General features: G+C 57.6%; 2 protein-coding genes and 1 long non-coding RNA gene across 3 annotated transcripts; 1 reads left to right on the top strand and 2 right to left on the bottom strand.

Moving 5' to 3' along the window:
- Positions 1–423: 423 nt before the first annotated feature.
- Positions 424–8750, bottom strand: HMX2 (H6 family homeobox 2). The gene is made up of 3 exons (XM_037051138.1): positions 8622–8750; positions 2425–2693; positions 424–1521 (listed from the first exon to the last, which is right to left on the bottom strand). Exons 2-3 carry the CDS (start codon positions 2690–2692, stop codon positions 968–970), a joined length of 822 nt encoding a protein of 273 aa, XP_036907033.1. The 5' UTR covers position 2693; positions 8622–8750; the 3' UTR covers positions 424–967.
- Positions 8751–10508: 1758 nt separating this feature from the next.
- On the top strand, positions 10509–12775 carry LOC118990615 (uncharacterized). The gene is made up of 2 exons (XR_005067269.1): positions 10509–12259; positions 12486–12775. It is a non-coding gene; the product is annotated as an uncharacterized LOC118990615 (long non-coding RNA).
- A 75-nt stretch (positions 12776–12850) lies between these two features.
- On the bottom strand, positions 12851–14872 carry HMX3 (H6 family homeobox 3). The gene is made up of 2 exons (XM_037051296.1): positions 14476–14872; positions 12851–13845 (listed from the first exon to the last, which is right to left on the bottom strand). Exons 1-2 carry the CDS (start codon positions 14870–14872, stop codon positions 13172–13174), a joined length of 1071 nt encoding a protein of 356 aa, XP_036907191.1. The 3' UTR covers positions 12851–13171.
- Positions 14873–24726: the final 9854 nt, after the last annotated feature.

Below are 24726 nucleotides of genomic sequence, written 5' to 3'. Positions count from 1 at the left end.
CTGTGGCCAAGCCCCGGGCTTGGGGTGCTGGGAAGATGCTTGGGTTGCAGGTGCTGGGAAGATGCTGGCTCCAGAGAGGCATCCGATTCCGCAGCGAGCTCTGCCTCCCTGCCTTTGTCCCTCTTGGCGCAGGTTCCGAAACTGTATTCGGTCCGGGTGCGCTTCAGCCCCCGAAACTGTATTCGGTCCGGGTGCGCTTCAGCCCGCTCCAGGATGAGCACCAGGGAGTGGAAGGTGGTGCGCTCCAGCCCACAAGCTGCGGAATCCGCGTCCCAAACTTAACCTTTGACCCCGGGCCCACCCTCCACGTGGGGCGAGCCAGCTAACACACACCCACAAACCCCTCCACCCGAAAGCGAGAAAATGTTCCACGTGTTAGCTCGCCAAACAATCAATGCCGTCAAAGTTATCAACGATGCTTAAAATGTTTTATTTTTTTTCTTTAAAAATATTTACAGATCTGAAATCTCCCCCTTTTGCCCCTACCCATTCTCGGGAGGAGGGAAGCGGAAGGAGGCGTTGAGATAATTGTCCAAAGCCCCCTCAGGCTGGCGTGGCTGGCAGTGTGTGCATGTACGTATATACAGATGTATAGAAGGGGAGAGCAGTGTACCTGACTTTGTTGGTGTTTTTCAAATTGTTTTTTCTACTGATCAGCGTCGATCTGGCCGAAACTCCCCTTCCCACCACCCGAGGGTATCCCTTCCAAAATGGTTTTCAAAGCATACTGGTTTGTTTTGGGTAGAAAGCAGGAGATCTGGCTTTGAGGAATGCTGATAAGTACCCGAAACAATCAAAACAAAAAGTAGGGCAGAGGCCATAAATAAAAGATAATGAATACACATGGTGTATTTCTTAATATTTCTGGCAACACGCTGCCGTGCTCCGGAGCCCTGGGAGGGGGCAGCGCGCACCAGGCTTGCGGGCAGAGAGAGGCGCGCGGGGAGGGGCCGGGCCGGCGCCTGAGTCAGTAATCGAGTTTGTTGTAGAGGTTGTAGAGCGGTAAGGCCGAGAGGTTGCTGCCTGGGTAGTAGAGCGGCGCGGGGAAAGCGAGGGAGCGCGGCACTGGCACGCGCAACAGCGAGCTGTCCCGGAACACCAGCGGCATTCCCACCAGAGTCTGCGCTGAGGCGTGCGCCATGTTGGCCGCCTCCAGCTCGGCCGAGAGCTGCCGCTTCCACTTGTTGCGGCGGTTCTGGAACCAAGTCTTGACCTGGGTCTCGGTGAGCTGGAGGCTGGAGGCCAGGCAGGCGCGCTCCGAACTGCTCAGGTAGCGCTTCATGTCGAAGGTGGACTCGAGCTGGTACACCTGGCTGCGCGAGAAGACCGTGCGCGTCTTCTTCTTGGCTGCGCCTGCCTGCCTCTCGGCTCCGTTGTCCCGCGGCCGCTCAGACCCTGGCGACGGGGAGCCCGCGGGAAGGAGCCTCTCTTTCTCTTCCTTAAAGTCCGGGTGCGAAGGAGAAAGGAATGGCGTGTGTTGCGAGCTCGCCGGCCCTGCGCCTCCGCTGCCCTTGCTGTTACCTGGGGAGTGAGAACAGAAAAGGCGGCCATGGAGGTGGGGAGCCTCAAAGCCACCTCCTCCCCAGCTCTGGCCCGGACTAGGGGGCTGGCAAGAGGCGGCAGCCTTGGTACTGTCTCCTTTGGTCCCAATCCCTTCCCTCCAGATGGAACCCAAAGCCCAACACTCGCTGCTTTTCAAAAAGCAACAGGAGAGAGACGCCGCTACTTGGAGTCTGGGTTGTCTGTGCTCCCGGCTCCGTGAACGGACATGTGGCAATACGGGGAGGAGGTCTGGAGGGGGAGCATTAACATCATTTTTAAAGGTGAGTTTTGCCTTGTAATAACTGAGCTGGAAGAGTTCCCTGAGCTTTATGGGGCGGCATCATATCCTAGGCCGTTTGTTCGCAAACCATGCTCAGGACTCGTGCGGGACTCCCCTTCGCCAGACGCTGTAAAAAGGAACCATCTCTGAAAGGCACCATTGTCAATCATCTTGGAGGGAGGAGGAGAGAGGGAGAGACAGAGGCAGTGAGAGAGAGCGAGCGAGAGACCACTGAGAGAGCCTGCGGTAGAGGCCGCTCCGACCCGACTTCCGACCTCGTGTCCGGGAAGTATCAGCTGTGCTTAGGGGGTGTGGAGCGCAGAGCCGGGTGTGCGGCCGGCCAGGTGCCCTGCCCGCTCTGGTACACTCTCCCTCCAACTCAGCCTTCCCCGAGACCGCGCCACGCGAGGTCTGCGTTCCCGGTGTCCTCCCGAGCCCCTCCGGGGCCGCGGCGGCAGTACAACGGGCCCGTTTCCTCCCCTCAGACCTGGACCCCGAGCAGCCGCGGCTCTGGCCAGCGCGGGGTGCGATGCAAGAGCCCCGGCACAGCTTCCCTCCCCTAGAGTTTGCTTGCGGTCGACCGGGCGGCGTGCGATCCTTACCCAGGCAAGGAAAGGGGATGGGGGGGTGGTGCTTGGGGCCGGGCTCCTTGGGGCCGTGCGCGTCTGGGCAGAAGCAGGCGGGTGCCTTCCAGCCGTCGTCCGGCTCCTCCTCCTCCGAGGACACGGACAGGCTGCGCTTTCTGGCCGGCCAGCCGGCGGGCTCCCGTGGAGCTTCCGAGGGGCCCCCGCCCAGGATAGACTGAATGGTGAAGCTGGAGACGCCGCCGGCCGCCGGACACCTCTTGCCCGCATCTTCCTTGCTGCCCATCCTGGGTTCATAAGAAATCGGAGGAAACCAAGAACTCCCTTTAGAGACGATCTGAGTGGAAGGTGGTGCAGGCAGGCAGGCGGGGGGGGAGGGGCGGGGAGGAGAGTCAGGGGGAGGGGGCGGCGAAGCTGCAGAGGCGTCCCCTCCGCGCGGGGGGCACGCGGGCACGGGACGGCTGCGCGGGGGTCCTCGCCGGCCGGGCTCGGGGTGTGCCCGCCGGGCCCCAGCGCGAATGCCCCTTCTTCGCCAGCCAGCTCGCCGGGTCTCGGACTGCGCGGAGGTGGCGCGGCCTCATTTGCATAGAGGTTCCCGGGACGTGGCCAATCGCAGCGCCGCGGAGCGGCCCGGAAATTTTCAAACCGCCGAGGCCGGGAAAGCAGTGCCGGTGCTCGTCCGAGCGCCGGGAGCCGGACCCGCATCTGCTGTGTCCAGCCGGGGACAGCCGGCGCCGACAGCAGCACGAACTCCACCCCAGGTCTCTGGCCTCCGATGCCTCGTGGACCGCGGCGCTCTCTAGGGGCAGGGACTTCGCCGGGCGCGGAGCTGAATTGGTCCGACTCCTCCCCCGGGCGATGGGAACTCACTCCCTCGGAGGAGCGAGCACCGGCTCCCTCCAAGACCTCCCCCAGCCTCCTGCCTCTTCGTCCGGACCAGCGGACCGCGCTGGGAGCCCCCAGACCAAAGCGCCCGCGGCGGGGAAATTGAAGGAAGGAGCATGCGCCTTGGAACTGACGCTACTTCCAAAGCCTCGCTGCGAGGCCAGGAGTAGACTTGACTACCGACGCCCGCCCCGGTCACGGGCCCAACGGGGCAGCATCATCGTGGGGCCGGGGGCCGAAGGGGGAGCCCTAGATGTTGTTTTTAAAGATCCTGGTTCGAGTCCCAGCACCACCATTTACACCTTGCATGAACTTGGGCAAAGCCGGTTCCAATCAGAGCTTCAGTTCACACATGAACTGAACTTCTCTTTAGCATCCCTCCTCCCCGGGTTTGAGGGTTACCTTAAGTAAGAGTGGGAAAGTCCCCGAAAGTCCAGAAGCACTAGGAGCTCATAGTAGGTACTCTGCAGACCTTTGCTGAAGAGGTCATGGCCCACTCTCCTGTCCCACAGGTGATTTTGCTGTTGTTGCGCCCCCCGCCCCATTGCCAAACATTGGAGAACACGGAATTGCTGCAGAAATAGAAGCTCTTTGCTCCCAGGAAAGACAGGGAAGGAGGCGAGGGCAAGGCCGTGGTTTTAGGATTGGCAAAGTGCATTCGCACCTCGACTAGGTGACTTTGAACAGGATACTTAAACTTTCTGAGCCTCAGCCCCTTCATTCCCGAAATCTGGGGAAGCAACGCCAACCTCGCGGAAGCTGTGTGAGGTTGAAGTGCCCAACTCCTCGCTGTCCCCTCTGAGCCCTAAAGGGGCTCTCGCCCCTTGAATTCCCAGATCAGCTGTTGCCGAATGAATCTAGAAACAGCCCTGCGGGGGGCGGGGGGCAAAACGGTTCAGGCACACAGTTGTCTACATATGATTCCTGGAAACGAAGGTGAGCGGAGGCCCAAGGCGCTCAGGCAACCCCACCTCCTGGGTCTGTGGCCTCGCCCTATCCAGCAAAGAACGGATCCCGGAAGCCCTGCCCCGAGGGTGTCCCCCACATGCAGCCAAGGGTAAGGGGAGACTCTGGAACCCGTCCCCAGCAGCGTCCACTGGCCGCACTGTGACGGCGCAGCCTCCTCCTCGCCGCGCCACGCCCAGGTTATTGAGTAGAGCGCTTATAATATCATTAGCTGCGGTGAGTTAGCGACTGCAGCCCAGCCCGTGGCAGAACCTCTCCCTCCTTAACTTCTCGAAGGGCTCGTTAATGGGCTAATTGATTAGGAGTCCGCGGCGCAGCCGGGGCAGGGGCAGGCGAGGGGGCGGGGGGCCAGAGGCTCTGCGCGGAGACCCGGGAGGCCGGCGAGGGGCAGGTGCCGGCCTCCGTCACCGCATTAACCTCTTCGGGACTCGGCGGTGGGGTCGAGACACATTACAAATGGTCAGCTTTAATCATGGTGTCAGCTCATTAACCCGGAAGGACCTGGCGCTGAAATACAATTTGTATGTCCTCCGCCCGGCCGTGGCACGGACTCAGGGCCAGGTTGCAGGGGCTCGCGCACGCTCCCGCATCGTTGGGAGGGGAGAGGGGAGGCTCCTGGAAGGAAACACCCAGCTTGCTCACCCGCCTGCGGCCTCTCTCTTACCGAAAACACCCTAACTGGGCGCTGTCTTTTGGCCTGGCCAAGGCGTCCCCGCAGGAAACTGGCCAACGCAAAGAGTGGAACTGTCCACCCACTGAGGAAGAGAGGAAGTTGGCGGGGGAGCTGGTTGAATCCTTCTGAGCTAGGTGCTCGGTGCTGGCAACCAGGAACATGTGGGGAACATCCCATCATTCCTCACGTTAACCGTCACAGCAAACCTGTGGAGCAGATCCTTGCCCCCAATGTAAAGGCATGGAAACTGAGGCTTTAAAAAAAAAAAGTCCAGGCCAAGCAGAATAAGCAATATTGAAGTTCAAGGTTTTTCCACTGTACCAAATCATCGAAACGGGGTGAGGGGCAGAGCAGGCACTGGCATTGAGCTTAGGGGATGGCTGCGAAGAAGACTGAGGAGCCTCTCCTCTCAGGACAACAGGGTTATCTGTGGTTGGGGTGAAGGGCCCATGAGGTTGGCCTATCAAAGGGCAGGGGCCTTTTGAAGTGGCCACCAGGCCTCTGAAGTGGGCCTTGGAGAAGCAGAGCCCAAACCTGGGAGCAGAAGGGACTAGGGGCCTGCATCCTGACTTGAGGACTCTGAGCTAGGAAACAACTAGCCTTGCAAACCCACAATCTCACACCCCCCTCCCCCCCCCACACACATTCACATCCCCCTGCCCCAGGCTAGTTGCAAAGTCAAAAGGAGCCATCTGGCCTCTTATCTGCCTGCTCGCCACTCCCACCCGCAGTGACCGTTGACCGTCTGGTCTGCACAGAGGTGCGTTACCTTCCGGGCCTCTCCCACCCCCACGCTCCACACTCCACACATCAGCAGAGGCTGACCCTTTAAGAAACAAACCCACACTTGCATAAATGCTCACACACACACATTCATTCCATTGGCAGACATCCACTGGGCTCTAACTAGCGTCCGCATCACACACACACACACACACTCTCTCTCTCTCTCTCTCTCTCCACTAAACCAGGGGAGTGATGGTGGGCACAGAGGCAGGGAGGCAGTGAGGAAGACTGGAAAGATTTCTGGCTTTGCAACCTGATGGACTCTCCCCTCAACTGGCTATCCTCAACTGGTCACCTGGGGGGGTCACCTTGCCCTTCCTGAAGCTATAGCAGTCACACCCCAAGGGCCTGAGGGTCAAGACACGATCTTTCCACCATCCCTTTGGGCGTCCGAGAGTCCTCGGACTTCTCCGACAGCGCAGAGGCCAAGATGCCCCCCATGGGCCAAATGCAGCTACAAAACACGCTCCCAGGAAGGAACCCGCCACTCCAGAAACCACCACTCACAGACACCGGGTCCCTCTGCTCTGCAGTGTGGCAATCCTTCAACTCAGTACCACCTCCGACACCCGCCCTCCAGTCTCAGCAGAGCTCCACCCCTCCCTTCTCCCCTCGAATGAACCGCAGCTGCTGGAGAGGATGGCCACTGCTCAATTTGGGGATGAGATGGGATGCCCCTGGGATGCCCCCCATAGGAATGTGGCATAACAGGGTACCAAGGAATCATAAACTTTCTGAGACCAAAAGGACGCTTAAAGTTTAGGTCTGGAGATTACACCACTGCTCAATATTAAAGCCGCCCAGAGCAAACTTGCCGAGGAGGCTAATAAAAATTGATCCTCTCTGCTCTGCGGCAGTTGGGAAATAGGCTGGCTGAGCCGGGTAATAGTGGAAGAAGGCTCCCTCCGAAATGACAGATGAAGTCATAAACAAGTTTGATCTTGGAATCAAGCTTCGATAAATATTAAACACAGTCTGCCCCCCCCTTTGCACCAGTGGATTATGATATATGGCGCGTCCAAACTTTAAAATAAGGAAATACCAGAGAAAATGATCTCAATAAATTTTCTAAGTATAAACGTTGATTATGTTTCGATTTTCATTCAAGGGCCTCTGCTGTTCCTTCGTTGGTGCAAATGACATCTCACAATAGGCTTTTGGGGGAAAGGGCTCCCTATTTGAAAAAGAGAGCCCCAGAGGTGTACAATTTATGTAATCTGCGGCTGGAAAATGAATTGTGTAATTTATTGGAAAACAGAAAGTCATGAAGATTGGATCAGCATAGCCGAGCCCCGACACCCTACCCCCACCCCACATCCATCAAGTTCCAATTAACAGCCTAACCAGAGAGCTTTAATGGGTTTCCAATCTAGTGGCCTGATAGACTCATCAATTCCTCTGGGAGAAATTAAGAAAATCGACCGCCCCTTGGCGACGCAGTGTCATTCCTTTCTGCAACTATATGTCAAATTAAAAACACAATTAAAATTTAAACTGTTTCAATCAAAGGGTGCCCTGCAACCTATGTTTCACTTAATAGAACTTTGATGAAAATCTGATGCGTGCACTCCATCACCAAGGGGGGCGAGGGCGGCAAAGGAGCTCAGGAGAGAAGGGGATTCTTCCTATTTCTTTAAGACATTAGACTCACCAGGTGAGTCCCCCTCACCTCTCCTGACTAAGTGATGGGCACAACGGGCTCTGGAACCTCTCCCACGAACTGGCTGTACACCACTCCCCCAGCGCTTTTTCCTCTCTGTCCACCGCAACCAGAAGGGCTCCTCTGGGAACCGCGGCGACCCAGATTTGGGGCAGTATCACCCGGAGACGCACTGCCTGGAGCCGCAGCCAAGGAAGGGCCCGTGCAGTACAACCGGTGTGTATCGCTGGGAACTCTGGCAGGAGGCACGCAGCCTCCAGCTCTCCTTGTCTCGCGTCTCGGAAAATTGCCCTGACATCGGAATGAAGTTATGCGGCATCCCGGAATCAGAAGGGTGGGAAGAAATCCCGGTGGGAGAAATGGACCCCAGCGGAGTCTAGGGCTGCCTGCTGTCCCAAACCCGCTTTCCTAGAAGCTGCCGCTCCCCACCGGATAAGCCTTCAGGGTGCCTTCGCAGGAGACACGCGCCCGGGACAAGTGCAGCCCTGATCGACTCAACACCCAGGTGGAGGCACCAGGCAGGGCGCCGAAATGCGGCCTGCCCAGATGTCTTCGAGGCCCTTTCCTCTTTTCCGAGGCCCAGGCAGTCTGCAACCGTTTGTAGGTGAAAGTGTCGACACCTACCCTGCGCGCCCAGACGGGCGCACGTGGACACACAGGCGTGCGCACTTCCAGATGTGTATACACAGATGGTTCGTACCCAAAAGCTAAGGAAGGTATGCAGACAGGGCGGAGTTGGGGCAGAAAGTGGGCGGACAGCGGAGAGGAGGAGCCACGCGGACTGCCTCTGCCGGGCCCTGTGTAAGTGCCCGGCCCAGCCGCGTTTGGGACTTCGAAAGGGGATTTCTATGGAGCTCAGGGTTCTTGCACCCTGACCCCATCGGGGTGACCCAGTAAAAAAAGAGATCTTTTCCTAGTGGCTCTGCGGAGTTTGGATCGCGAAGAATAAAGGGCCCCCTGGATAGGTCAGCGTGCCGCGGAGCGTTGAGAATCGCGACAGGTGGAGCAAAATGGAGTCTTCGAGGCGGACAGGGCCTCTCCAGGGAAGTATAGTTGCCTGGTGCGCACAGAGGTGCGAAAGCAGGAACGCGTGGTCGGGGCCCAGGCAGGTCAACCACGGAAGCCTCTCTAAAGCTGCGCAGCCCTTGAGGCACTCCCCGCGTTGTTCTGACCCCCTCCCCACTGTCCAGGTCCTGAGTGCACTCGCAGCATGCACTCGAAGAAGAGAAAGCAAACCCCACCGACCTTCTTGCCTTCTCCTCTTTCCCCCAGCTGTGCCCTGCAGCGCGCACTCTGGGAGCCAGGAGAGGAGGGCGTCCTGGGCTTCTCACGCGTGGCCTCAGGCTCTGGTGTGACAGGAACTGGCCAAGGGGACGTCCCCGCTCAGAATGAACGTCCAGTGGCGGGAGGGTGGTTTATATCTGTCTTGCTGTTTGATGTACACACACTTGTTCTATTTACTACCAAATAAAAGAAATACATCTGTGTTGCCAACAGAAACAGCTTGCGCGCTGGATCCACGGTCTCCCAGGGCCCAGAGGTGCTGGCGGGTGCTCAGAGCTGCAGAGCCTTCACTGTGGGGACCCAGGCTCCCAGGGAGACCCTGGGCAGTGGGAGTATGGCAGTCCCTGGTAGGGTGTTGCCAGGCTCCGCTAGTTTGTCCCAGGCAGCTTGTGAGGAGGAAGCATGAGGCACCCGGGCGGAAGGCAGCCTCGTGGAGCAGCGAGGGCAGGAGCGCCACCTTGCTCTCTGCCCCATCCTTCCCATAAGATTTACCCCAGTATCCCAGAGTAACCACGAACAAGGTGGGCCTGACCCCGCGTGCCTGAGGGGGGTATCGATGACAACTGTGATGCTGAACATGGGGGGAGGTACTGGGAGCCCCTTAGCATGGCACCTTGAGGTCTAACTAAGTGCGTGTGTGTGTTGTGCTGAGCATATCCTCCATGTCGTTCTCATCCGTCTGAGTGGTGCAGAAAGGACTTTGCTGGGAAGCCAATGTCATTTGCACTGAGGAAGACCCACTGGGGGTGCAGAGAGGGAAGAACCTGAAGTTGGGGTAGGAAGGGAGGAGGCTGGGTTCCACACCTGAAGGGAGGGAGGACAAAAGTCCGAAATGGAGAATGTTGGTTCAGTGCCCTAAGGTCGGAGACACTGACTGCCCTGGTTTCCTGTGACAGACGTGCTGTAGGAATCAGGTGGAGGCGCCCTCACTTCCCTAGCAGCCCCCTCTGGTGAGTGCTTTCCGCAGCTCCCGGCGAGCCCTTGCAGAGACCCGGGGGAGAAAACGTTCTGGGGGCGGGGGGGGGGGGGGGGGGGGGGGGGGGGGGCCGCGCCNGGGGGGGGGGGGGGGGGGGGGGGGGGGGGGGGGGGGGGGGAGGACCCCAGCCAGCCGCCCACATGTGACAGCTCCACCAGCCGCTTCCTCGGCCTCTCGAGACACGAAGGCCTCAGAAAGAGCTGCGGTCGGGCCCACGATGCTTCCGCGTGGAGTGGCTTGGGCGCTCTGCCATCCACACCCTGGCTCAGCCCCTTCCTCTTACACTGTTAGAAATGCCTCGGCCCCACCTGACAGGAGGAAAATCGCCGTTTTCTGCTTGGACCGGCTTCTAGACTCACACAGCTGCCAGTCCCAGGCAGCACCGGCGCCACCCTCCCCCCTCAGGACGCAGCACCCGTGGCTCCTGGGAGAGAGGCGATGGCCGGGCTGAAGGGCTCCTGTTTGGGAGGGAAAGGGAGGCCCCGGGGAGCAGCGTAAAGGATAAACGGAGCGTGTGAAGAACCAGTTATTTCTCGACTTTGTAAAGACTGGTCAGTCAAGAACCGTTTTCTAGATTCCCAAACACAAATAAAGTATTTTCTTGGCGTTTGATAACATTGTGTTCTGGCTGTAAAATCTAAGGACGTGTTTGCTATTGCAACATTATTTTTAATGAGCTGTTATTGGCCTGTCCCGCAGTTAGTATTGCCAACAGTAAAAGGCATCGCTATGTTTGCAGGTAACACAAGGAACAACATATTTTGACCCTGAATTTCTGTTTATTTTTCATTTATGACACATGCCCTGGTTTTTATTCCAAACCAGAGGGAAATAAAGAGAGATCTATCTTCACTGAGGTCCAGGCTAAAATTTTGCCATAAATACTCATGCTAGTTTATTTGGGGCAGTTTCCCCATCAATAGGAAACAATACTGGACGGTTCAGCTGTAGTAGAATCAATTGTGTCCATGGGGGTTGAAGAACCTCGAAAAGCCCTGGGAGAGGGACTGGGAGCCGGTGCAGGCGCTCCCCAGCGGACGCGCCCTGCCTTGTACTCTGACCAATCCTCGCCCGCTCCAGTTTCCTCATCTCCTCCTCTTTCCCCAGCTTCAGACGTGTCCTGCCAGGAGCTGGGCATGCAGACCCTATGCTCTAAGGCAGGGAGACGAAGGGCTGGCGAGGGCCGCCCAAGCACCTGCTTCTTTCCACCAGGCAGGCTGGTGCTTTCAAGTGGCTCCCTGCGCGCAGCGCCTCCGCAGGCCGAGCACCGGGAGCACGTTGACCGGGCACCCAGCAGGCGGTGGGAACAGCTGGCGATGCGTTTCCGGGAGGTGTCGGGGATGGGGACCCGGATGCGGGACCTAGAGAGGCCTCCCTTGAGGTGTTGGGCGCTGGTGAGCAGAAAAGGGCCCCACCGGGAGAAGAAAAGTTCCTTTCTCTTGCCCCTGCCTCAGTCGGATGGTCCGTTCCCTGGCACCGGACACGGCAGGACCGCGCCCACACCCACACCGCGCAGAGGCCGCCGGGTCCCCAGGGCTTGTTGGCCTCCTCCGGCTGCCCTCTCGCGGCCCGGCCTCTCCCAGTGGGACTTTACGATCCTCCTGTGGCCCCAGCTAAACTCTAAATTCACGTCCACACCCCGCGCCCTCCGCACTTTACGAGTCCGCCACTCTCCAGGCCCACCGCCGGAGCCCACGGATATCCTGCCCTGAAGAGCGCAGCTCCCTAAGGAACCGTGTCCTGGGAACGGAATGCGAGGCTGCAGCCCGCGGTCGGAAACACCAGCCGTCTCGGCGCTCGGCCACCGCTTCGCTCAATTTCGAGACCTCAATAAGCCCAGGTTCTCGCCCCTTCCGCCCCCCATTCTTCCCCACTCGCAGGGCGCTTCAAGCCGCCCAAGATACCGGGCAGAGAGCGGCCGTGGTCTCGAACAAAGCCGCCTTTGTCTCCGCCGCCTCCTGGATCACGAGGACGTGCGTCCTGGTCGGACTCCGCGGGCGCAGAGGCAGCCGGGGAGCCGGGCCGGAGTTTCCGCGACACCTGCTCCAGGGAGACCTCTCAGAGTTACACACGCTTCGGGCAACATGACACGCTTCGGGGTTTTTTTTTTAATTAGTTTAGTTTCACCACAACATTAAGTGTAACAATATTTTGTTTCGTTTTCTCTTTTTCTTAAAAAGGGACTGAACCCGGGCAGAAGTGGAAAGATAGGGGAGCGGGGGGCGGACTATCGCAGAACAACAGGTGCAGCTGACAGGAAAAAAAAAAACAGAAACAAAACAAAAGCAAAACAGATTGGGTGGCAGAGCAAGGAACCCTGCGAAGCTGAGGGTGGACTTTACAAGAAATCTGTACATTTATTAAATAAGTTAAAATTCTCCTAAATTGATTGTCCTTCACTTAAAGCGCTCCAGCATCCTATCTTATTTCTTTGAGCATCGCTACCTGTCCTTGCTTCCTTCCTCCCCCCTTTCACCCCCTTCACTTTCTCTCCCTACCCGGACGACCGGGACTACACCGTGGGAACGCCTGCCCTTCTCCGAGCAGGAAGAGCAGGGCTCTCGGGGAATTTCGTACAATATTGCACAGGTCGGAAGTCCGACTGCTACTGCAGAACAAAAAGGTACGAGGAGAGGACAAAAGGTGGTTGGGTTTTTTTTTAAATATTGAAGTTACTCTCTCAAGACAGAGGACAATGTCATAGTAGTAATGTTAATAATAATTTACCAACAAATGAAATTCCAAAAATAAATGCCACTAATAAATAAGACCACTGACACGGGGCCCAATGCGGAGCTGTTCCAATAATCAAAAGTCTGATTTTTGGCCGCCTTGTCTTTTCCCTTTAGACAATTAAGGGAGTTCTTCAGTCACCACGCAGGACAGATGAAGCAGCCCATTGCGACAGACCTCTGCCAGCGAGCAAAGCGGCCTGAATCGAGAGGAGGGGGGGGGTTCCTCTAAGAGGCTGCTCAGATTTTGAAAATTGGGGAGGAGAACTGGTTGGGTGTGGAGATGAAGAACCACACCCAGAAATTTGTAAATAAATGCACTGCAATGTAAATTCATTCCTTCTCTCTCCCCTTCCCTCCTTCTGAAAATAGTTCTATATAAACTGAATAAACTAGAGGGGTTCTGGGTTTTGTTTTGTTTTGTTTTTACCTTATTTGCCTTCTATAAAAATAAAACCAAAAAGCCACAGCGGAATGCAAATTGGGGAGAGGATTGCTCATATTCCAAAAAGCTTTCAGTCGAAATATTCGACCCGGGAATTGCATCTTTTTCCTGCTCTCTTAGTATTAATCAAAACCCAAAGTAAGAGGGGAAGCGCCTTAATCCATTAGGGGTGAATTGCACAAAAATGCATTGCAAATACTTACAAAACGCTACCAATTGGGGGAGGGGAGGCCGGGGCAGCACGCTGATGCCCCGGTTCCCGAAGGCCGCTAGACGTCTCGGCGCCCTCGGCCCGGCCCAGTCTCCTCCGGGGTCTGGGAAGGGGGCCGGGCGCTCCCTCCTCCTCCCCTCTCGGGCCTCAGACTGGCCGTAGCAGCGGCACGGACGAGACCACCGGGTGCGAGTAGTAGACCGGGTGCGGAAAGGTGAGCAGCGGCTGGCTTACCGGCACCGGGGCCCCCGCGGCCGCAGCGGCCGCACCCTCGGCCGCCGAGTTCTCGTGGTACAGGATGGGCACCCGCACAATGCGCTGCGCCGCCGCGTGGCTCAGGTTGGCCGCTTCCAGCTCGGCCGCCAGCTGCCGCTTCCACTTGTTGCGGCGGTTCTGGAACCAGATCTTGACTTGCGTCTCCGTGAGGTGCAGCGATGCCGCCAGGCCTGCGCGCTCCGAGCTGCTCAGGTAGCGCTTCATATCGAAGGTGGACTCGAGCTGGAAGACCTGGCTACGCGAGAAGACCGTGCGCGTCTTTTTCTTGCGGCAGGCAGGCTTCTTCTCTGGGCTCTCGGCGCCTTTCTTCCAGTCCTCCGCACCCGCCGCCGCCGCGGACGCCCCGGCGCTCGCCCCGGCCGCACCCGGCGCCTCCTCGCCCTCCTTCTTGCCTTCCTCCGAGTCGCTCTCCTCTAGAATGATCTCGTCCGGGCTCTTGGAGTCCAGCTCCTTGTGATCTGGATCGGCCTTGAGCAATGGCTCCGGGGAGTCACGGTCAGTGCCCGAGGCAGGGGAGGAGTCTCGCAGGAGGGTCTTCTCCGACGCTGGGGAGAGACAAACAGACGAATGTATACGCAGCACACCAACACACGGGTCAGCGAGGCCCGGGACGGCGGGCTCGATCAGCGCTCCCTCTGGGTCCCAGGCCTCGAGGCCCCCTCAAGGCCCCACCATTCCTGCCGGCCTCCTCCTGCCCAGCTCAGCCGTGCCAGAACAGGGGCGCAGTGCCCTGAGACCCCTCCTCCCGAGGACAGGTGACAGAGCCCCCCGCCCCCAATGATGGTAGAGCGACCGCTTGCTTCCCCAGCGTCCGCTCAGGGGCCCACGAAGAGATTCATCCCTGTCTTGGGGGCCCACCCGAGTCACTCCCTCCAACCAGTCCAAGTCCCCAGTCCCAGCTTCCAGAAGCCTCTCCATTCATGCCCGAGGCCACTTTCCGGGAGAAGCGCAGCGCCCGGGGCTCCAACCCCACTTTTCTCACCAAGTGGGATTGGATTCCCAGGCAGTGCAACCGAGTGTGAGGCTGGGAGATTGCAAGCCAGGGACCGAAAGAAGTTGACCGAACAGCGGAGTGCAGGGTGTGGGGGTCCCAGGGCTGTGGTGGGACTCAGCGCGGGGCAGAGATGGGACAGGCGCGTGGGGAGGGCAACGAAAGTTCAAAGAGTGGTCGGTACCTTCAGGTCGCGGGAGGTGGCCACCGGCGGGGGTCAGGGTGTAGGGGTACCACCAGGCCGGAGAGCGCTCCAGGTAGTGCGCGGGCAATGCAAACCTCTGCGCCGGGATCTCAAAGCGGGGAAAAGCCAGGTCGCCCACCTGCGAGAGCGCGAAGCCTGCGGCGCCCTCCAGGGCCCCCTTGGCCGCAGCAGCAGCGGCAGCGGCAGCGGCAGCGGCCGAGGCCGGAGCGAAGAGCGTCCTAGGGGGCGGCTGAGGCTTAGGGGGCGGCCGGTGGTGGTCTCCGTTGAGCAGGTTCTTGATGGAGAACGGGGACTCCTTGGGCGCGGGAGGCGGGGGCGGCGGCGGCAGGGGCTGCGCGCTAGCCGTGCCGGGGGCGTCCGGCCCGGGCTCTGGCATGGTCCCCTCTCCTCCGGGTCCCCGCGAGGGAGGGAGCAGGACAGGCGAGCGGGCGGGCGGGCAGGTGGGCGGCCGGAAATCAGACCATAAACGGAACTCAACTGCGGGGCGCAAAGCCGAAGGCCGCCCCGGGCGCAAATCCAGAGGCGCGAGGGCGGGGTGAAGACTCAGCCGGGAGGGCTCGCATGGGGAGGGGTGTTGAGGGGCGGGGAGCGGCCCTGCCGCGGCACCGAGGGAGAGAGGCGGCTCGGCGGCGGCTACAGCTCCCGGGGAGGAGGCGGCAAGAGCAGTCCCCGGCTTGGGGCTGCGTCAATCCGGCGCCGGATGCTAATGATGAAATCAAAATGTCATCCAAGTTAAATGCAGGGAGTATACGGCGATTGGGCGCGTACAATGGCAAATGGGATTAGGCAGGCGAAGGCACAGCCGAGCCCCGGCCCCGAAGCCGCCTCCGCCACTGCCCCTCCTTTCCTTTCCTAGGATTTTGGCGCTTTGGCTTCGGGCTATAAGAGCCCGCCTGTTATTGGCTTTATATAGTCCAATTAGGCAGCAAATGAGGACAAGCCTATTAGCACAAAAGGATATTGGCTCCCGCTAAAGAGGCACTCGGTGCGCTCCGGCGAGAGCAGGAGGCGAGCTAGGGACTCGAAGCCGGCGGCGCCCCCGGAGCGAAGCGCACTGACAGCCGAGGCGCTGGAGCCTGCGCCTTCCTCCCGCCCTACACCCCCCTATTCACCCTCTCCCCCACCCCTCCGCAGCTCGGGGACAGCTTCCAGTCGCTAGGCTGGCGGGAGGGGGAAGGGGCGGGACAGGCCCGCTCGGGTCACCTCGGGGTTATCCGCGTTCGCAGCTGCTGCTCCCCCGCCCCTAGGGGCTTGGCAGGGGCGGTCGCCCCCACGCAACTGGAGAGCTACGAAGCGCCGGTCCAGAAGTCAGGACGCGACCTCTGGTCTCCGGCGAACTCAGCACTTTCCTACCCTTTGGGGTCCGGCAGCGTCGGCATTTCCCCCAATTCCTGCTAAGGGCTGGGCAACCAAGAAAATTTGGGTTCCCAACCCACCGTCTAGTCGATGGGAAGGGAATGGAGGTGTAAGACCTTCCACAGCGTCAGGCGGCTCAGGAATCCTTGAGTCCTTGGCCTTTGGCCCTGGGAAATCGAAGCCTGAGACTTTCCTTGGCAGCAAGAATGGGTGTGCATCTCTACGCACCCGAGTGTGCGCACACAACCGGCTGACGCTCGCGTCTCACTTAGCGGGGCAGCTGGGGCCGCGGCGTCCTGGCGCCGACGGCTGTGCTCGGAAGAGCTCTTCTCTCTCCTCCGGCCACTGCTAGGCCCCCGGGGCTCCGAATACAGCCCTGTCTCCGGTCTGTCTGGCTGCAGGTGGGAGCTGCCTGATGCTTTAATAGGCACAGTGCGAACCGAAGACACAAAGGCTTACCTTCCTCGGCTGCGGCCGCGTCAGGGGCCCCTGCGGTGTGTCCCCGCGGCCTCCTATTCCCCAGAGAACCCTGCTGGAACTCTGAACCCTGCTAGGCGCACATCCGCTGTACTCCATCGGCTTTGAAAACGACTTCCCAGACTGCACAACAGTCAGGCACGTAAGACTCTAGATTCAAGTATCAAATAATCAGAATTGCTTGCGGGGTCCCCTCCCTAGAAACAGCTCCCTAGTCAGCGAAGCGGCCAATTGGCCGTCACTCCGCACCACCCGTTGTGAGCGTCCCTACTCCAGAGGTCACTCTGTGCCCCCGTCGCCTCCCCGTGGCCTTCTTTTTCGTTAGGTCGAGCCCTCACCTAACCCCAGACCTCCCTGAGTCGGCGGACGCGACCGCTCTGGCTCCCCAGTTGAGAAGTGGGTATGTTTTATTTTGCGATTCGGGGCTTCGGACTCCCCCTATCCAATCTCGATGGGCGCATTTAATGCTTCTTTCAGCAAACATTCGTCTACAGTTGTGAACCCTATTTTTGCTTTGGGAACTTGGAAATGGTGCTTCCATAAACAATTATTATTATTCTCATTATTATTACTCTCTTGAGTTTGTGCAGGGCTTCCTGGAAGGCAAAACGCTGTACAGTGATCTGAGTTGGAACTAATCACAGCCCTGAGGCTCAAGCAGGGTGGGTCTCACGCTCCGGTTTCATAAATGGCAAGGGGCTCCTGGAGTGGAGGAGACCGGGCCGAGGTCACCCAACTGGTACTGCGCAGCCAGGAGTCATTTTCTCCCCTACTGCAGAAATAGCTCGTTGCACGTAGGTCCATGCAGGTTGGGTGGGCACAGCCCGCACCCGCCAGCCACGGGGCTGATGATGGGGCGGAGAGGCCCCTGCAAAAGTGCGCTCCTGTTGTCCGAGGGGGATGCAGGCAAAACTTTCCAGAAATTCTGGCACATGGAAGCCTCCTTTAAACGGACATAGCAGAAAAGCTCATATCCCGAGTAAAGGAAGCGCCCGGCAGATGTTCGGTTTCCAGAAGTGAGCTCTTGGCTATTGGAAACTTGAAACTAGGGGACTGGAAGGAGTCCGGGCTGGCGGGAGATGAGTCCCGGACAGCCGTCTCTGAACCTGCGGCATCACTACCTGCGCCACACTCTCTCATCTTCCCAGTTTTCCCAGTGTCTCCCAGGGGCCGCGTAGGTGCGCGCGCGCGCGCGTGTGTGTGTGTGTGTGTGTGTGTGCGTGTGTGTGTGTGTGTGTGTGTGTGTGCGCGCGCGTGCGCATTTCGACTGATTCAAAGCAGAGTTGTTTGGTGTCAGCACCCATGACTTATCCCGCTAAGTTTCAGAAATGCTGGGCTTGAACGCCCAGGCGCAGTGAGGAGGTCTCTCTCTTCCTCTCGGAGAAAGTTTGCGGGTATGGGGGCCCGGGAGCACAGATGCAGCCATTCACTCGCCCTCTGGCGAAGGGCGCGCTGCCACTGCTCGCTCGCGCCCGCTTCATTCAAAGTCAGGCAAACAGCGCCCTCTAAGGGACGTCCTCTAAACCAAACCTGCTGGCTCCACTGGAGAAAACTCAAGTCCCCGCGCAAAGCGTTTTAAAGCCAGCGCGGTCTTGCCCTTCCAGACCTTGGCTGGAGAAGAAAAAGCATCCTCCCCTCCCCCACGCCCCGGAGTCTAAAAGAAGAGGCGAGTGAAACTGCCTGCAGATCTCTGCAGATCTTTACCTGGCGACCACAGAAAGTGGTCTCACCTGCCTCTCACCTTCATCCCCTTTTCCTGAACCCGGTTTAGGGCCCATTTAATGTTCCCTTTGGTGACTGATTCCTGAGGTGCCCGTCCTGACTGCTGGCTAGATGGCAGCTCCTTAGAAGGCGGTGGGCGGGTGGGACTCCAGGCACAGCCGGCCAACCAGTGCTGCTCAGTAACCGCTTGTGTGAGCTCCTGCGTGAATGAATAAATGAATGAATTCACAGTTCCCATTGCGGGGATTTGCCTAGTTGATTAGGATCCTTCAGATAGCCTGATCATACCCAAAAGCAGTTTTTGAAACGTTCAATGGGGACCTGAGGGCTTTGGATGACATATTTTACCCAACCTTAGCAGAGCCCCAGCGACCAGACCACTGGAGGGGCCTGTCCCAGCTGATGCAAGGCCACGGGCAGTACCGCAGTGTCTGTACTACTCCTTAGTAGGACAAGGCGCCCAGAGGGCAGAGGGACCTCGAGAGCACCAGATTTTACCCAGAAGAATGAGGACTGGCCCAAGAGCACTAAGAATGGCTCTCACCTGCCCTCCACCCCGCCCCTCGGACCATCACGCTCCAGAACACGGATGCACACATGCACACATACCAGTCCGCCGGCAGTGAGCTCCCCAGGGGAGAGGAGCATTTCCACATCTCCCTAAGGCTTCCCTGGCTTCTCTCCATCGGGTCCTTCTTGGAATAGCTTTCTGGGGTGGCCCAAGGGCTTACCCAAGGAGTGGAGGGACCGAGGAGGACTTCGGTCAAAGCTGCCAGGCCCGCCCCTACCAACCCAGCCAGAGTTCACTGGTCCTGACAGGCACATCTGAACACCTCCTTCTCCTAACCTGCAGGCCCTTGATTTGTGGGCAGGACGGAAAAATCCTGGGGGTGCCATCCTGGGGAAAGTGCGCCCCAGGCTGCCCGTGCTCTGGTCCTCCGTCCCGGAACGTTCCCTCCCATCTGTTCCAGTGCTGTGAAGAATGCTGCCAGAGACCCCTCCCCCCCTTTGGCAGATGACTATGACCCTCAGAGGGAGCACGGCCCACAGAGACGCATCTTCACCATGCCGTCCTTCATCACGGAGGCATCCTGAGTCACATATGCTGTTCTTGGAGTGGCCGGACGTCTACCCCTTTCCTCAGAGTAGGAAATTGCAGAGAGAGGTGATACCAGCTAATAGTCACCAAGTCCTCATTATATACCAGGTGCCATAACCCAGTGGGGCAGGTACTGTTATTCCTACCGGACCGACGAGCAAACTGAGGCAGCAGAGTGGGACAAAGGGGAAAGGGTCCTAGACACATTTGGCCTCAGAGGACAGGCCTGTGGCAAGCGCACTCTCAGTGCCGGAACCCTTGTGGCTCTTATTCCTCAGCCCCTTTTCGGGGGGAGCCCAGAATTGTGGGGCGTCCCTGGGAAGGCTGGCGCACCTCACAAGGGAGGGCCCCAGGACTCACTCCAGCACCTCCAGGAGGCCTTGCTCTGTGATGGAGGCGCCAGCTAGCTCTCCCACCCACCCCCGGCCTCTCGTCTGCTGAAAAAAGACTCCCCCCAGACCAAGTGTCTCTCACGTGGAGTCACTTGCAGATGCTGTCCATCTTCAGAGCTCTCATTAGGGGAACCAAGTGCAGATTCTGGCCTTTTGCTCTGTCGAGTCTTAAGGTTTACAAGTGTCTGCATATTTGGGGGGCTCTGGCTGATAACTTCCTGTGACCTTTGACAAGACACCAAACGTCTCTGTATGCCAACCTCCTCATCTGGAAAACCATGGGGTGCATCCAAGTGACTCTGCGATGAACCTCATCCAAGGTCCTGGACTCAGGACTCCATCCTCAGGGCTCACTTCCCTCCCAGCAGGCGGGGGGGGGGGGGGGGGGCNCCGGGGGGGGGGGGGGGGGGGGGGGGGGCTCTGAGGACTGCGGTGCAAAGGCCACATGGTGGATGCAGACACTCTGCTTGGTTTCTCGCTCATCACTGAGATGGGCTGGGATTTCCAAGACAAATCTTGCTAAAGACCAGTATTGCTACGACGTCGTATTCAACAAATGTTTCTTGAGCACCTGTTATGTGACTCTGCTCCATTGGAGGCACTTGGTATAACTCAGTGAGCAAAGCAAAGGTCCTTGCCTTCAAGGAGTTTACATTCTAGTGGGGAGCAGGTGAATCATAGCGTGTTCAGGGGTAAGAAGCATCATTAGCGACACTTAATGGGGAACAAAAATGCTGGAGTTGGTGTGGGGGTTGTAACAATAAATCAGGTAGTTAAGTGGGCTGCTTTGAGTGAGGTTAAAACAAAGACTCCGAAGAGGTGGTTGTTAGGATGAACAATCCAGGTAGAAGGAGGTGCCCCTGAACAAAAGGCTATACTTGAGCAAAGGGTACCAGACAGGGGAGTGCCTGGTATGGTCAAGAGACTGCAACGCTGTGACCAAGCGGAACCCAGCAGGGGAGGTGGGAGGGGTAAAACGGGCCTTTGGAGGCCCTGGGAGGAACTGGGTCTTCACTTCCAGTGAAATGGAGGACTACCACAGAGCTGTGAGGTTTGTTTGTGTGTTTGTATCAGCTCTTTTGAGGATAACACGTGGTGCAATAAGATGCACACGTTCTGAGGGTGTGGTCGGAAGAACCCTGACAACTGTGTACACCTGAGTCACGGCCACCCAGTGAGGTAGGGAATATTTCTGTACTCGGGGGGAAAGTCCCCCAAGCCCAACCTTCAAGAGATTTGATTTGATGTGACTGTTAGAGATCAGTGTCTCCAGCTCTCGAAGTTCATGTCGGCATGCAGGGTATCCAGGGTGCATTCTTTCTGAGTCCAGCTCCTGTGGCTCGATGAGTCTGCAACTCACCCATGTCACGTTGCGGGGTGTCCCCAAGCCAGCGCTCTCAGCAGAGGAGCGGCACATCTGGCCTGCATTTAAGGATCCGTTTTCTATTTACCAAGTTCCATTGGGACTCATGCTAAACTATACATCCCACGAATGGTGAAAGAAAATGTGGTACATCCATGCAATGGAATAGTGAATGAATCCATTCTTAAGAAATGTTGCCACAAGAGGTAAGTTCATAGAGACAGAAAGTAGATAAGCATTCTCCTAAGGCCGAGGGCCTGAGGGAGAATGGGGAGTGACTGCTAATGGGTACAGGGGGTTTCTCTGAGGGGTGACAAAAGTGTTCTAAAATTGGTTGTGATGGTGTTTGCCCAATTCTGGGACTATACTAAATCCACCTGAACCGTAGCTTTAAATGGGCAGATTGTGTAACACATGCATGATACTTTACTGAGACTCTTTAAAAATCCACCTCCCCACGCCTATGCACACACACAGCCTTGGGGGCCCGTGAGGCTGGTCCCCTGACCCTGATGGGGCTTCCTCAACTCTTCCCACTTAGTTCCTTTGTCTGCTGGTGTCTGGGCAGGGAGGGAGGGACACAAGGACTGCTGGGCTGGCCTCCAGTGTGTGAGGGACACTCTTCCCACACCACAGGGGCAGTCCTGCAGGCTGTACCTGAGCTCAGCCTGACTCCCTCCCTGCGGCCCAGGTGGGGCTGTTACCCTGGGTGCCCCCTTCCAGCTGTGATGTTCTGTGACTGGGCTCCGCACGTCTGGGCCTGAGGAATGAATGACCCGTTCTCCCTGAACCATCAGTTCTCTCCTGCCACGCGAAGGTGACACAATGAGGACAGTCAGTGGTCATGCAGAATAAACCAGGACAGCTCAGGAAAGACAGCCGGGCAAGGAGCAGCCACAGTTTCCTCCAGGACATTTGCCGATGGCTGCGAAGTCCTCGAGATCCTTTTATTCCTTCCCTCAGCCAGCAGTCATGCTGGGGTGAGCACAGCGCCAGGCCCTGGGTGTGTAAGACGACCTCCGGGCAGCCTCTATCCGAGCGCACAGCATAGGGCCAGAGACTGAAAAGGGGACAAGGACTGGCAATGTAGTGTGAGAGGCAAAGTGTGTCTAGCCCAGGTCATGACAGACTGATTTGGGATTGGAGAAAAGGAAACCACTAATTCAGTCTGGGGGTGTGGTGTGGTCCAGAGAGGCTCCCTGGAGGAGGTGATCAACTAGAGCCTTGATGAGTGCGTTACCAGGTAGAGAAGAGAGAATAACAGAGAAGCAGTGGAAACAGCCAGGGCGTGGTCATGGAGGTTTGGAAAGGGTTTCACATGGTGAAGCGGGTGCACAGAAGGCTCCAGAGGAAGCCAGAAGCTGGCCAAAGAGGCTGTTTCCCTTGTGTGGGCCCTTGACTTTCTGTATCTAAATCAATAGCACTTACCCACCAAGTCACATCGTGGTGGTGATGGTGGTGGTGGCAGCGGCAGCGAATCATGGGCTCAGGAATCTGCCCCTTCTGCCAGCTGTGGCAGGTCTGTTCCTTTCCCAGGCTGTTGTAACAAAGTACCACAAACCAAGGGTCTCAAAACAAATGTTTCTCTCACAGTTCTGGAGACCAGAGGTCCAACATCAAGGAGGTGGCAGGGCTGCGCGCCCTCTCAGCTTCTCGAGAAGAACCTGTCCAGGGAAGGAGGCTCCTCTCTTAGCTTCTGCTGGCACTCCTTGGCTTGTAGCTTCATCATTCCAATTTCTGCTCCTGTCTGCACATGTTTGTCACCTGTGTGTGCTTGTCCCTCTGCCTTCACAGGGCTTTCTCCTAAGGATACCGTTCCAACCCAGTGTAATCCAGCCTTCACTTATTTACATCATACATCTCAACTTATATCTGCAAAGCCCCTATTTCCAAACAAGGTCATTCACAGGTACTGGGAGTTAGGACTTCAACATACCTTTTTTTGTGTGGGGAACGAGGTGAGGAGGGGGACGCAGTTTAGCTAAGACCCCAATCATCTCTGCTTTGTAATATTCGCAACCTTGTGTGTTCTGCTCCCCTTGAGTGTGGCTGGGCCTGGTAACGGGTTTCCATCCAACAGAATAATACAGCAAAGGTGACGGGCATCATTTCCATGGCTGGGTCATAAGAGGCTGTGGTGTGTGTCTTGTTCGCTGCCTCCACTGCCTTTTCGGCTTGCATGCTTGCCGAACTAAGGGGGGCCTCCTGATCACCTAGGCGATGGGGAGCCATGGAAGGATTTCCAGCAGGAAGCCAGAGCTTCTGGTCAGATTTAGGTTCTGGAAAGATCACTAGAATGATTTGAAGGCTCTGTCAGGGGAGGGACAGATGGAAAGCTGGTCAGAGGACGGTTCATGAGGACGTACGCTGCCAAGAATTTTCCACCAAGTGAGTGCATCCACGTAACCAGCGCCCAGTCTAAGAAACAGAACTTTCCAGAATCCCAGAAGTCCCCCTCATACTCCCATCCGATAACTTTCCTTCCCCCACCCCCAGCACAGGGATAACCACTGTCCTGGCCACAGATTACTTTGCCTACACTTGCGTTGTATGAAGGTGGAATCATATCGTTTGCTTGCCTTTGGGTCTGGCTTCTGTTATTAAACATTATGTCTGTGAGATTTCTCCACTTCGGTTCATGCAGTTGTAGTTTCTGCCTCTCACTGCTCTTCAGTATTGCATTGGGCGAACGGGACACAGTTTATGTATCCACTCTGCCGCTGATGGACATCTGAGCAGCTTCCGCAGCTGGGGCAGCCGAGCAGGGAGCTGGTATCAATACACCTTCCGGTGAGTGCACGTGCACGCTCCGTCGGGTCCTCCCAGGAACTGGACTGTGGGTGCTGTGGCGTGCGAGCGTTTCGGACGACAGGAGTTTGCGTGACAGGTGTGTCTGAGTCTACTCCAAATACCACCGCCCGGGGCTGGGGCTCTGACCTGTGAGCTCCGTGGCACACAAACATCCCATCCATGGCGGAGGGGAGGTGCTTGAGGCCTGCGTCCGAGTCAGCCCCGAGCGCCACCTACCTGTGGCTTGGCCGCATCACTTCGCCTCGCAGAGCTCAGTCGTCCTTGTTTCCTCCTCTGTAAAGTGAAGGGTTGCCCTAGAGAGATCCAGCTCAAAAGTGCTGTGACTGTGCTGTGTCCTTCTGGGGCCTCCCTGAGGGACGCCTGCAGATCAGAGCCTTCTCACGCTCAGGCTCCCAGTTCGTCGTAACAGACCTTGGGTGAGGCTGGTGCTCTCAGCAACGCCAGCCAGAGGGAATGCATCCCAGGGCATGAGCTTGTCCCAATTTTCTCTCCAAATTGGAGGTCGCAACGCCACTACAGCCCTGTAGGTTCCTCCCTGAAAGAGGTAGGCATCTTCTAAACCTCTGAAAGGCCATAATGACTGGGCGGATAAACCAATTGCCCAGAGGTTTGCAGGACACTGTGATCTGTGCGGGTTGCATGCGGGCACTCCCTGGGATACATGCTGTTTTCTGGAACATGGAGAGAGTGCTGAAAATTGAATCCAATCCAGCAAACACCTGTGAGCACCTTCCATGTGCCAACCACCCTTGAAGGGGGCACGAGGTTGATGAGATGTGACCTATACACTCTGGGGCCTTACTGACAAGAGCAGGAGGCAGACGAGTTGCAAACAGCTACTAAGTCAAGTCGAACCAGGATGAGCGCTAGCACAGACAGAGAGAAAGCACCAGGTGATATCTGGAAAGGTGGAGATGAATTCTGGAGAGAGTGCCCTGGGGCTGGGGAGCAGCTGTCTTGGGAAGTCTCGTGGTGGGAGCCAGGGGAGGATGGTGGCGATGACACTGGCT

This window comes from Sturnira hondurensis, unplaced genomic scaffold (genome assembly GCF_014824575.4).
Source record: "Sturnira hondurensis isolate 20B ecotype Veracruz unplaced genomic scaffold, ASM1482457v3 Scaffold0007208, whole genome shotgun sequence".
NCBI lineage: Eukaryota > Metazoa > Chordata > Mammalia > Chiroptera > Phyllostomidae > Sturnira > Sturnira hondurensis.
Note: the sequence above shows the minus strand (reverse complement) of the source record. Positions and strands in the feature narration are given on the sequence as shown.

What these genes read in the sequence shown, in the direction of transcription:
- HMX2 (XM_037051138.1), bottom strand. Translation starts at nt 2,692, where the DNA reads ATGGGCAGCAAGGAAGATGCGGGCAAGAGGTGTCCGGCGGCCGGCGGC. An exon ending in CATCCCCTTTCCTTGCCTGG is followed by an intron (nt 1,522 to 2,424) that starts GTAAGGATCGCA and finishes CTCACTCCCCAG; the next exon opens with GTAACAGCAAGGGCAGCGGA.
- HMX3 (XM_037051296.1), bottom strand. Translation starts at nt 14,872, where the DNA reads ATGCCAGAGCCCGGGCCGGACGCCCCCGGCACGGCTAGCGCGCAGCCC. An exon ending in CCACCTCCCGCGACCTGAAG is followed by an intron (nt 13,846 to 14,475) that starts GTACCGACCACT and finishes GTCTCTCCCCAG; the next exon opens with CGTCGGAGAAGACCCTCCTG.